Source organism: Cavia porcellus, unplaced genomic scaffold (genome assembly GCF_034190915.1).
Source record: "Cavia porcellus strain 051 isolate PalLab524CR breed Dunkin Hartley unplaced genomic scaffold, mCavPor4.1 scaffold_23, whole genome shotgun sequence".
NCBI classification, from domain to species: Eukaryota; Metazoa; Chordata; class Mammalia; order Rodentia; family Caviidae; genus Cavia; species Cavia porcellus.
In genome coordinates, this window is record NW_026947506.1 from 36,308,509 (window position 1) to 36,320,751 (window position 12,243).

Genomic DNA, 12,243 nt, shown 5'->3' on the forward strand with positions numbered 1-12,243 from the left:
ATAATAATCAGCATTTAAATCATAGATCCAGAGCATGAAACCCTTAGATTAATTAAAAGCAATAATTTTAAGATGTGTGAAAATTCTCTGTGGAGAATTCTCTGTGGAATATGAATACTATTTTACTAATAATGTAGTCTGAATACTAACCTAATTGGTGGTGTTAAATATATTTAATATCATAAAAAATGCTCAGGTATTATTACAGCTTAGAACTGAAGTGTATTTCTGGAAAATTCTACCTTTTGCTGTTTAAAAATATATGTATAAGGAAGTAGTAACGTGTGCCTATAGTCTTAAGTCGAACCCAAGTGTTTGAAACCAGACTGGACAGCATAGGATGACCCCATCTGAAATAAAACTGTATGCTAGTTGGTACATGCCTACAATACTGGCACTCTGGGTGCCTAAGGCAGGAGGGTAACAAGTTTGAACCCAGGCTGAGCAAATTAGACTGAGTTATACTCTGTCTCAAAAATTAAAAAAAGATTATAGATACAGCTCATTGTGTAGGTTCTTGTAACTCCCCCAAAATACATATATACATACATACACGTATGCGCGCACACACACACACACACAGGATTATTCCAGCTTTTACTACAACAAAAAGAGAGAAGATTATTTTCTTTTTTGGCTGATTTTTAAAGTAATATGCTTACTTTTTAGGCAAAAATTAAATCATGAAAAAAGGATTTAAAGAAAATACAGGAACATAAGAGTTAATGTGTCAATCATTTTATTTTTTAAAAAAGCTTTAAGTATCAGTGGTTTGTGCATTGGGATGTAAAGATAATGGGTTCAGTATTTTGTGGTACGTCTCTAGCTAGAAAATGCAATTTCAATTGCTAGAATTCTCTGGGACTTGAGGAACATGGTCTTACTTGAGGTAAGCTAAGTCATAACAGCAGTATATTGAGTTCCATATCTTTACTGGGAGAAATTGCTTCAGATGATGTTTGTGTTTCTCACTACAAAGATTTCTGATGGTTTTTTTGCAGATTCCTTCTAGGGATAAAGGTTTTTGAGATAAGTTTATTAAGGCTTGCCTTAAGGAGTAGAATTCATGTGGCATGATTCCTGTAGGTAGAATTCCTTGCTTATTGGTCAGTTTTAAAGGATAAGTGCGACAAAGTAACTTGGCAAAAAGAGTCTTGTCTCTGAGATTGGAGCTTCGCTGAAGGTACATGTAAATTGGAGATTCCCCATTTTTTGTTAAAATGTTAACATTAGCCTCAAATTCTAGCAAGAGACTGATTACTGCTTCTCTACCTCCAAAACAAGCCTCATGGAGAGCTGTTTGCCCTTCACTGTTCTGGGCATTGACCTTGGCTCCATGCATTAACAGCAAATGGATACAGCTCAGCCCTGCTACTAACAGGCGGCCTGCTTTGCTCGATGCAGTGCACACTGCCAGCATCAGGGCTGTGTTCCCTGTGGAGGAGACAGCACAGTTAACATCTGCACCATGTGCGATAAGTGTTTCTATCATGTCTGTGCTCAATAGATCTGCAGCCATGTGAAGGGGGGTCATGCTGGCTTCATTAGTAGCATTGACCTGTGCACCATTTTGGACCAATATGGAAAGAACTGGATGGGTCCCGTATGATATGGCCAAGTGGAGGGGGGAAACTTTGTCACTGTTGTCTGCCTGGGCATTAACTTGAGCTCCGTATTTACACAAGATGCGGAGACACGTTTCAGCATTGTCCTGGTCTGTCAGGATCTTTTGGATTCTGTTACTTGGTTTTGTCCATGTGATAGAAGTGATTGGCCAGTGTAGTATCATCAACTCGAGAGTGGTGAGGCCTCGTGTGTTCCTGGAAGGTATTTATCACATGTTACAGGAGATTAATGGTGAGAACAGCTTTAGATTGCAGAGTTAGTGCTTAAGGCAATGTTTTTATAAAGTTAATACCTTTAATTATATTACAGTATTTCAAGATCTTATTACTGGGCAATTTTTCAGAATATCGCAGGGGTTTTGAGGTGACAGGGTGGCATACAGCCCTGTATGATGGGTCCAACTCTTTAGAGAAACCTTTTTCAATTTTGTTGCTGAAGGAAAGGCCTGACTTTGCCCAGTGTGGAGTCTGGATTACCGAATATTTGATGAAACTGAGCTTTGGTATGAGCTGCTAATAATCTGAGAAGAGAACCCTAAAGGACCAGACTCCATTTACTGAGCTTTGTGTCCCTCCCCTCCTTGACATGTTTCTTTAGGAGTGAGTGTACGTGGTAGGACGAATGACTAAGGTTGAATCCAGGGACATATTGTCGTTTTTGAAGTTAGTGAAACCAGTTCATCTTTATCCCCTGTTCCAGCCCAAGTAGAATGAGCATTTTCTGGGTTGGTTCTCAGCTCTCAGGACCAACTCCAAAATTTCTTTTAAGAAATTGAGGAAGATTGGTCATCAAAACTGTGATTGTTACACCCATATTAGGAACTGAACAAATGTAGGGTAGAGTTTGATACACGTAGGGAGAAGTCTGAGCAAGACATATTAGGCTGGCTCTTTGAGCAGGGCAAGGATTTGTACCCAGAAATTGTGCTGCATACTGTATAATTCTTTAGTTCCTTCAAATAGCATTCATTGGGCACTTAGAGATATGAGTTTGGTTGAAGTGCTAAGGACAATGTAGTAAGCAAGATAAATTTCTCTTCCATGAAGCTGACCTTCTTGTGGAAGATAGTAAGAAAAACCATTGGCTGTTTTTTTATCTTTCATACTTAAGTTGTTAAAGTTCTTGAGTGCTGTTGCCAGGCTTCAACACATTTTCCACAGTACTGTGACTGAGCTCAAGATGCAGCAAGGTGGCTGACTGTTCCTGGAAATCCATGACTCCCAGAGAATCTCATCTAGTCAGTAAAGAAGTGAGTTCATTGGAAACATAGTTTGTAGGCTATAACCCACGAGGAATGAACAAACTCAGACATCATGGGGCAAGTAGACTGTATGATACACACTTCACTTAGATGACGATGGATGCATTAACTTACCTTACTTCAGGGTCAGCCCCGTGTTCTAACAAACAAAGCAAACTTTGGGCATTGCGAAATTTGGCAGCCAGATGAATGGGAATGATGGAACGTGTTGGCTGCGGGGAAACCAAAGTGAGTTACAGTCAAACTTTATGAAACAGTGTTTAGCCTGCCTGTGCAAAGAAACTATTCATGTAGGTAGTGCATTGGCTTAGTGTTTTGATGCTTATTGAAATTTTCCTTCTCTATTCCCTGTTTTGAGAGAGCAGGGAAGTTTGTATTGTACACTTTGTGTTTTACAGTAACACAGATTTACCAAGGCAACAGAAGTAACACCTAAAGCTTTGAAAGTTGCTTCTTGTGAAGAACTCATGGTGTAAAATTAGTGGTAATTGCTGTGAAGTCCCTTAGTCCTTAAATTAACCTACTGGATGATTGATGAGTAGGTCTTGTAGTTTTGAGGCTTTGCCAAAGTCATATTGTTAGCAGAAAAACCTGCCTTTTGGGGGCTTTCCAAAAGATAACACAGCATGTGTTCTATGATAAGCAAAACTATTTATGCCAGTTCTTACAATATATATGTAAGTAGTAATTTTACACTGTATCTGTAAGATAAAAGGAGATGATGGGAGAAAGGAGATGATGTCTTTCTTGAAAAAAAATTAATTACAAAGGCAATAATCATGGTATAAAATTTAGGAATAAAAACTATGTACTCATGGAGAAAAAATAATTGTATTATACCGACATAATCCTCACTAGTGTATTTAAGAGTGTGGTGTTATTGTGCTTCTGGCAAGTTGGTTCTAGACTTTTTCTCCTTTTGTTTATGTGTGAGGAGTGGAAGTGAGGCTTTGTGGGCTTTGAGACTCACAGAACCTCAGAGTACACTGCTCCGAGTGTGGGCATGCTAGTGCAGGGCTGTTGAGTTGCTTGTTTTGTGAGGGCCGTGAGGAGCTTAGGGAGTTGATAAACTTTAGGTTGTATTCCTTGCTAAGCGTCTTTTTTTCTAAAAGCAACAGCAGAAAAGTAGGTACCTGGTGCAGGGGTCGTGTATAGTAGTTGTTGTTAGATGGAATGATCAAAGGCTGGTCAACTGGGTGATTTCTGAGGAGTGTGCGGATGGCAGTACAGTCTTCTTTGATTATGGCCTCATAGAGCTTAATGTGCAGTGTTAAGGGCTGGTTGTCCTTCAACAACTGGGCGCTGTCAGTCACTAGGCTTCTCCTTTTTGTTATATTTCCCATGGGGAAAACATTAGCATTCAGGGGTAAATGCTGCTATGGAATTGGTTAGTATCATTCTCTTTATGATGATTGTTTCAGTTTAGTTCTAGAACTTCCCTAGAATTGTGAAGAATTGTATTTCTAACCTGGTGTAGTGATACATGCTTGTAATCCCCGTACTGTGGGAGGCTGAAGCCAGAAGATTGCAAGTTTGAGGCCAGCCTGGACAACTTACTTGCTTAGTAGGACCTACTCAAAGAAAAGGAAAGGAAAGGAAAAGAAAAGAAAAAAGCTAGGGAGGAAAAAAGAAAAGAAAAAAGCTCAGTTCAAGGCTGAGTTCAATTACTGGTATAAAAAAAAAAAAAAAAAAAAAAAACTGTGAAGTGAACACAGTTTATTTTTACTGGTACCACACCTTTCAGACTTTATTCCCTGATTATAGAGTGCCAAATTTCAGCACAGATTTTTGAGTTTTCTGCTTAGTCACAAAAACATCCAAACTGTCACTTTACACCTAAGATTGTTTTTTCTTATGTCAGCTGTAGTTCAAACGCTAACTGATCTAAAATGGGTATTTTTACATTAACATAAATTATTACTTAAATACAAAAACAACTTATTTTTTCAAAAACAACTTCTAATGTATATTTTAGTTTTTTAATTTTTAAAATTAATTAATTTTTTTTTTGTACCGGGAATTGAACTCATGACCCCTGCACCATGCTTGCTAGGCAGGGATTTATGCCACTGAGCTAAATCCCCAGCCCCCAGATTTTTTACTTATTTTTAGTACCAGGAATCAAACTCAAGACCTTGAGCTTGCAGTGTGAGCGCTTGTTCGGCTGAGCTATATCCCTGGCCCATTTTTAAATTTTTTTAAAAAACATTTCCTCCCACCAGTATAGATGCAGTTTTAGATGGCTATAGGAGAGGCTGGGAGCTGTTCTGGATCTGCTATTGTTGCTTAAGTAGAACCAAATGTGTATCTTCATATTGTTTTTTTTTTTTTTGGATTTTTTTTCCAATCAAATTTTATTGGTATATTATAGATATACATAACAATCACATTTGTCATAGAGAATTTGTATCTGTACATGTTATAACTTGCTTTTTCTTATTCCCCATTTATCTCCTTGTCAAGCCCTCCTCCCCTCTCCGTTTACAAAAGCTTTGTTTCAATGTTTTCCTTCTTTTCTTCTCTCTTTCTTTTTTTTTTTATTAAATTTTTATTTTGAAAGTATACAACAGAATAAGTCAGAATAAAGCCAACTAAGATTGTACAGTGAAACTGGTACAGAACTTCACAGCAGGTTACCGGGATAACAGTAATAGGTATTACAGTATATTTTGTTATTTTTATAATAGTTGTTCTTTCAATCCCGTATATCAAAATGAGATGAAATATAGAACACTATAGAACTTATCAAAACAGAATATTGAATAGAGCAGTACCACTAATCAGAAAAGAGCATAACAGTAATAAAAATATTTGCCTTCAAAGAAATGGTAGAAGGAAGTCCCCCTTATTTGCTATGTTCAACCTCCCAGGAGATGCTCAGATTTCTGGTTCCCACTTGCTAATGGACGGGGAGGGGAAGGAGAAGGAGGATAAGGGAAGTGGGATATTTGACTCTAGGCCATGTAGCAGTAGGTTCACTATTGCTAAGCAGGGAGGCAGAGTGGTCATTTGTTTTCACTGCATCCTCAGTTCCAACATGGCGTGGATTTCAGGAGACACTGCTAGTTCTCCCCCTGGAAGGGCTGCAGTCTGCCACCCTGCCTCCGTTTATAGGGAGGGGAGGTGCTGCCTTGGCTTCCCAGAGTCCTAAGCTCCAACATGGCGTGGATCTTAGGAGACACTGCTAGTTCTCCCCCTGGAAGGGCTGCAGTCTGCCACCCTGCTTCCGCTTACCAGGGAGGGGAGGTGCTGGCTTGGCTTCCCAGAGTCCTAAGTTCCAACATGGCATGGATCTCAGGAGACACTGCTAGTTCTCCTCCTGGAAGGGCTGCAGTCTGCCACCCTGCTTCCGCTTACCAAGGAGGGGAGGTGCTGGCTTGGCTTCCCAGAGTCCTAAGTTCCAACATGGCGTGGATCTCAGGAGACAGTGCTAGTTCTCCCCCTGGAAGGGCTGCAGTGGGCCACACTACTGCCGCTTACCAGGGAGGGGCTGTATCTTCATATTATGGCCTAGTTGTTTCCCACACTGACTAATCTGTGAGCTTTAAAAAATATTGAAGATGGTTTGTCATAGTGGCAACAAATAATCCCAGCTTCTTGGAAAGCTAAGGCAGAAAGATTATGAGCAAGGATGGAGTGGGGGGGTCTAGCTAGTACGGAGAGCACATGCTTATCATTTGCAAGGTCCTGGGCCTCATGTCTGACCGGAGCCGCGGGAGACAGGAGGCCAGACTCGAGCAGGATCAGCTCTCAAAGTTTATTGCGTACAGCGAACCGGACCTAACAAGGTCCGCCACCCTCAACGTTGGTTCCTCTTCTGCCCGTTGGGGGCAGGAACAACCTCTTATAAGGGGAAGCAGTATCCAATCACAGAGAAGCGCGTCTAACAAGCTGATAGGCTAGCGTCACGGGTAACTGGGCAGACATGACAATTTGGCGGGCTTGTTCAGGCCGGGAAGAACCCGGAAGCAGGAAATGGGTGCCATCATAGGCGGCTTCCCACACATGTCCATACCAAAAACAAACCCCAAAGTTTTCTTACTCGAAATGTCTGTCTTTGACAGTTAGAGAAGACAGATTTTAAAAGCTTTTTGTGTGGCAATGCCCTGTGGGGATTGAAAAATGCTTGTGCGTGAAGCATGTTTTACGTTGATGCTTCTCAAATCTGAACTGATTTTTAGACTTAAATAATAGTGATGCTTATGTCCACTCTAGGAATTCAGATTTTATCCATCTGGGTAAGGCTCAGAAATTGAGATTTCTCTTAAACTCCTCTGATGATTGTAATGTACAGCCAAACTTGACAACTGTTGGGACTGCTTGCTTCTGAGTTTTGGTAACTCTTAACACCCAAGTTTTTACTAGTTAAGAAAATTAAGGAATTGATTTGTTCTGTTTGTTTATAGCCTAGAAATATTTTCCTTCATGGCCCTGATCAGCAAGTAAAAATAGGAGACTTTGGCCTGGCCTGCACAGACATCATACAGAAGAACATGTCCTGGACCAGCAGAAGTGGGAAGGGTAAATTTTTTTATTTGGTTTTTGATTTTACATTTAAAAGGAGACATGGTTAAACATTCATGTATTTAAAGAGACTCATAAGCTAGACATGGTGGCACACACCTGTAATTCTAGCACTCAGGATGCTGATGCAGAAGCAGTGTAGAGTTTGAGGCTAGCCTGGGCTACTTAGTGAGTTTAAAGCTGGCCTGAAGTACATAGTGAGACTACTCCAAAAAAAAAGAAAGAGAATCATAAAAATGTAATAGTAAAGCTAGGAAAAAAGCAACTGTTGTTTTCCTAGAACAGTGATAGCAAATCTTTCAGAGCTTTCAATAATAATAAATAGCTGGTTGTGGCTCATGTGCCATCGATTTGCCACCACTGCCCTAGGAACTAATGAGCCCTGCTCATTGCAAATGATCCTTAATGGTTTCCGTGTTGCTGCTGCAGTGTTTCACAGATGCCTTTCTAAAATCATAGGAATATCCACACACACTTCCAAAGTGGGAACCTGTCTGTATGCTTCACCGGAGCAGTTGGAAGGATCTGAGTATGATGCCAAGGTAGTAGCTGTTACTTTTTCTGCTTTTGACTTACTGTCTAATTTTAACATTACTACACATGTAGAGTTCTAGGTAGGGGTGTTTTTGGAGATACCCGAGTCCTATAGGTGATATGTTGATGAAATTTTACTAAGAACAAGCTTTATTTTAGCTCACTTTGGGATGGCCTATGCCTATAGTCCTACCACTGTGGGAGGCTGAGGCAAGTGGATTGCAAGTTCAGCCCTGCCTGATTGGTTTAGCAAGACCTGTCTAAAAGTAAAAAACGGGCTGGGGGTTTAGCTCAGCGGCATAAGCGCCTGCCTTGAAAGCAGGCAGTCGTGAGTTCGATCCCCGGTACCGATAAAAAGGAAAAAGACCAAAAATAAATAAATAAATAAAAGTAAAAAACTGGCCAGGGCTGTAGCTCAATGCAAAGACCCCTAGGTTCAATCCCCAGTACCCTTCTGTTCCTAAAATGTCATTTTTTTAGCCAAACCTGACTACATTGCCCTGTAGGCTATTTCTAGATCCATGGATGTCGCAGCATGTTCCTGAAGTAAACTTACTTAAAATGTCACCATTCACCTCAGGGAACTAGAATCCATGTAAACCTGTCTTTAGCCTTTTATTCTCACTTGCAGCTTAGATAAACACATACCACAAGGAAGCTTGCTATTTGATTCTCCTTGTAAGAGAATGAAGATACTCTTAAGGTTTTAATCCCCATTGAAGAAATGCTAAGTAAATCCTCTTTTCAAAATAACAGCCTAGTACATTTTTTTTTTTTTTTTAGGATGACTCATTCAGTTTTTTAGTGATTAAGAAAGAGCTGCTAGAAAAGATTATAGGCTGCGCCTAATTACCAATGTAGTGAAGACTTTTATAAAACCTACTTTTAGGAAAGCAGGGGATTTTACACAGAATTTGTAAATGTTACCAAGAATGCTTATTTATAGGTAGAAGCAGAGGTGAAACCAGAGGAAGAGCTGGGAGATAGTCCCTGACCCCAACATCAGTAGTGTTGAGCTCCTGTCACTCCATTTGGATCAGGCCTGGATTATCATAGAGTGGTGAAAACAGTGGTAGGGGCTACTTAACCATCCATTCTGCAAGCCTGTGGATACCCCTGCTGGGTATTAAAGAGATGGGTTGCTGGGCATGATGGCTGGCACATGCTTAGAATTCTAGTGTTCTGGGAGGCTGAGGCAAAAAGATCACAAGTTCTGTCCCAGCCTGAACAACCTAGGAACTTTAACAAGACCCTATCTCTAAAGAAAATATTTAAAAAGGCTGAGGATGTAGTTAATTGTGAAGGCCCTGGGTTCAGTCCCCATTACTGGTCCCCTTTTCCCATCAAAAAAGAGAGACCTGGTGATTATCTCTTAGTACAGACAACTGCTTGCGAGGTATGCGCCATTCTTCTGCGTTCCCTTCTTTGTAGATTCCTAAGTCCTCATTCATAGAAATCCTTGTTTGCTGGAGAATGATGTACACAGCAAAACTATGTTAGTCTAACTTCATATTTCACTTTTGAACTGCTTTTGTCCTCCTTTTCCAGTCAGACATGTACAGCTTGGGTGTGATCCTGCTCGAGCTCTTTCAGCCGTTCGGGACAGAGATGGAGCGAGCAGCAGTTCTCACGGGTGTAAGAACTGGTCGGATTCCTGAGTCGCTCAGTAAAAGGTCCCCAGTGCAGGCCAAATACATCCAGCACCTTACCAGCAGGAATGCAGCCCAGAGACCATCTGCTCATCAGCTGCTGCAGAGTGAACTTTTCCAAACTCCTGGAAATGTATGGAACTTCTTTTCTTTAATACTGGGAGAGTATAGAGGTTTTAAATTAGAATTCATTTATTCCTAGTTCCCAAAACCAATTGACTCCCTGCCAGTGGTCTAGTCTAAAAAAGATAATATAGCTGGGGCATAATGACATATACCTGTAATCCTCTGGGAGGCTAAGAGAGGGTCACAGTTTAAAGCTCAGCTTAGTCAATTTACCTACCTAGCAAGACCTTATCTCAAAAAAAGAAGGGCTAGGGATATAGCTTAGTGTAAAGATCCGAGGTTCAGTCCCCAGTGCTGCTCCATTTGTGTATGTATTCTTCACTTTCTATATTATTACAGAAGTTCCTCCTAGTAAAAAGGGACACACACCAAAGGGTAAAATAAGAGTAATAATTCTGAGAGTTGGAATAGTGGTGGCACACTGCCACTTGTTTTGTTGTTTGTTTGTTTTTGAGGCGAGGCCTCACTGTGTACCAATACAGTCAGTTCAAAGTCAGCTTAAACTGGCTTTGAACTGACTGTATTGCTCAGGTTGGCCTTGAGTTTGTGGCAGTCCTGCTGCTTCAGCCTCTCAGTGCTGGGATTACAGGTGTGCACCAACACACCTGGCTGCCTTCACCACTGAGAGCTTTCAGAGTTCAACTGTGTTATGTTGTTTTTCAGTCCTCTGGTGTGGTGGTGCTTTATTCCCTTCCTCCCTGACACAAGGTTCAGTGCCAAGTATAGTCTCTAGTCTGTGTATATTGGAAAAGGTAGCTAACTTGTTCACTGTATTCTTCCAGAAACTGTTAAGCTTTAATTAAAGCTTGATTCTAAGGTATATTCAGATACTTCAGTACTTTGCTACACAAATTTTGGTTCTGACCCAGCTGCAGCAGTGCTGTCTGGGGCTCCCCTAGTGTTCTGAGTCAGAATCAGCAGTTCAGCAGGATTCCCAAGTAATCTGCAGTGTTTGATTAGCAGTGCTCTCTGGGTCAGCAGAAATCCCCTAGGAAGTGATAGAAGAATCCTTAGGCTTTCTCCTGTCAACCTATTAAGAGAAATTGGGGGGGGGGGGGCTGCAGCAGTCTGTAGTGTAACAGCCCTTGAAGTGATGCTGTCATGTGGTACTTTGGGAGCCATAAATGGTGACTGTAGAAGAGGCACTAGGGGTACAGTGCAGTGTTAAACCTATTTTCATTCCCAGAATCCCTCAAGAAAATCAGGTAATTTGTCTTTAAGGCTTATTGATTTTTAGATAAACTATTTATAAACTTAAATGAAGAGATGTAATACTTTTCTCTCATTGAATGTTTTTGAAAATTACATACACAATACAGTTCTTAACCAGATCATTTTTCTGTGACAGCATTTAACTTCAATTCACATTTGCTCCCAAGCATCATCCCTTTATCACTTGGCTGCACTTTTATCTCTGCTGGCCAGTATCTTCTTTTATTTACCCATTTTTTTAACCACTTTCCAGTCCAATCATTTAAATATAGGATAATCAAAAATTGTACATTTTTTGTTCTTTTTTACAACAGGAAATACAAAAATGACAATTTTATCCAGTTTATTCAATACGAGAATCAACTGGTTAAAATGACACCTGCCATAAACAAATGCGTTGTCTGAGTGATGTTCAGAGTAAACTGTTAAGTGGTTAAAAATCTGACATAGGCTGTGCGCTGGAAGACATGCAGGCAACACACCCATGTTGCTGTGAACGGGAAGATGCAATGAACCAAGCACAGACAGTCCACTCACAAATTAATTTGTTCTGTGATCTTAGAAAAGATAGCCATGTTCATGTTTGTGAGAGAAAGATGGTTGTAGTCAAGTTTGTTACCTGATGCACAATTTACAAACAAAAATGAAATTTTGCAAAATGCTTTTGTTTGTGAACCAAACTGTTTGCAAACAAAGGTGTTCATGAACTGAAGGACCACTATAAGTGACAACTGACTTTCCACTGTTGAGTGGCTGGAAACACGGACTGTGAAGACTAGAATTTATGCATACAGGAAATGTGCAAAGTGAGTACAACCTGTGTATGTAAGAGGTAGCTATTTTAATGATGCTTAAAATTTTCTCTTTACAGGCTAATCTCACCCTACAGATGAAAATAATAGAGCAAGAAAAAGAAATTGAAGCACTAAAGAAGCAGCTAAGTCTCCTTTCTCAGGATAAAGGGGTAAAAGGATGATGTAAAAAATGAGGACATTCTAGCTAGCCTTAATTAAGGCTGTATCAGTAACATGAAAGTGGACTTAGAATAGTCAACTGGAATGTAAATTTTCAATCTTTGGTGTACAGAATATGATTTCTTAGTTGTATTTAATAAGCTTGTATAAGTCTTTTGAAAGCTGTAAAAGTATATACCTGGTTACCTTTTCCTTAAGTAGCTTTCATGACCTAGACTCCTCAGAATGAAGCCTATTCTGAAATACTATTTCAACACCCCAGTAAGTCCGTGCCATAATTGACAGTCCTCATGGTGTTGGAAACAATCATGCTGAATAAACCAATATAAACCCAAAC

The 12,243-nt window shown here is 40.2% G+C and overlaps 2 protein-coding genes across 3 annotated transcripts in view; one reads left to right on the forward strand and one right to left on the reverse strand.

Annotated features, from left to right (window-relative positions):
* The window catches only part of Eif2ak1 (eukaryotic translation initiation factor 2 alpha kinase 1), a 31,438-nt gene extending 19,196 nt beyond the window's left edge, over nt 1-12,242 (forward strand). The window contains exons 12-15 of one of the 2 annotated variants that reach the window (XM_063234151.1): nt 7,294-7,408; nt 7,841-7,953; nt 9,494-9,727; nt 11,804-12,242. In XM_063234151.1, the coding sequence (XP_063090221.1) occupies nt 7,294-7,408; nt 7,841-7,953; nt 9,494-9,727; nt 11,804-11,908 (567 nt within the window). In that variant the 3' untranslated portion in view covers nt 11,909-12,242. The remainder of the gene's footprint in view (nt 1-7,293; nt 7,409-7,840; nt 7,954-9,493; nt 9,728-11,803) is intronic. The other variant, XM_003469890.5, reaches the window with a different exon arrangement.
* On the reverse strand, nt 772-4,739 carry Ankrd61 (ankyrin repeat domain 61). Its single transcript, XM_023565120.2, has 3 exons — nt 4,021-4,739; nt 3,002-3,099; nt 772-1,820 (listed from the first exon to the last, which is right to left on the reverse strand). Exons 1-3 carry the CDS (start codon nt 4,228-4,230, stop codon nt 881-883), a joined length of 1,248 nt encoding a protein of 415 aa, XP_023420888.1. The 5' UTR covers nt 4,231-4,739; the 3' UTR covers nt 772-880.
* Nucleotide 12,243: the final 1 nt, after the last annotated feature.

What these genes read in the sequence shown, in the direction of transcription:
- Ankrd61 (XM_023565120.2), bottom strand. Translation starts at nt 4,230, where the DNA reads ATGGGAAATATAACAAAAAGGAGAAGCCTAGTGACTGACAGCGCCCAG. An exon ending in ATACACGACCCCTGCACCAG is followed by an intron (nt 3,100 to 4,020) that starts GTACCTACTTTT and finishes GTTTCCCCGCAG; the next exon opens with CCAACACGTTCCATCATTCC. An exon ending in GGGGCTGACCCTGAAGTAAG is followed by an intron (nt 1,821 to 3,001) that starts GTAAGTTAATGC and finishes AATACCTTCCAG; the next exon opens with GAACACACGAGGCCTCACCA.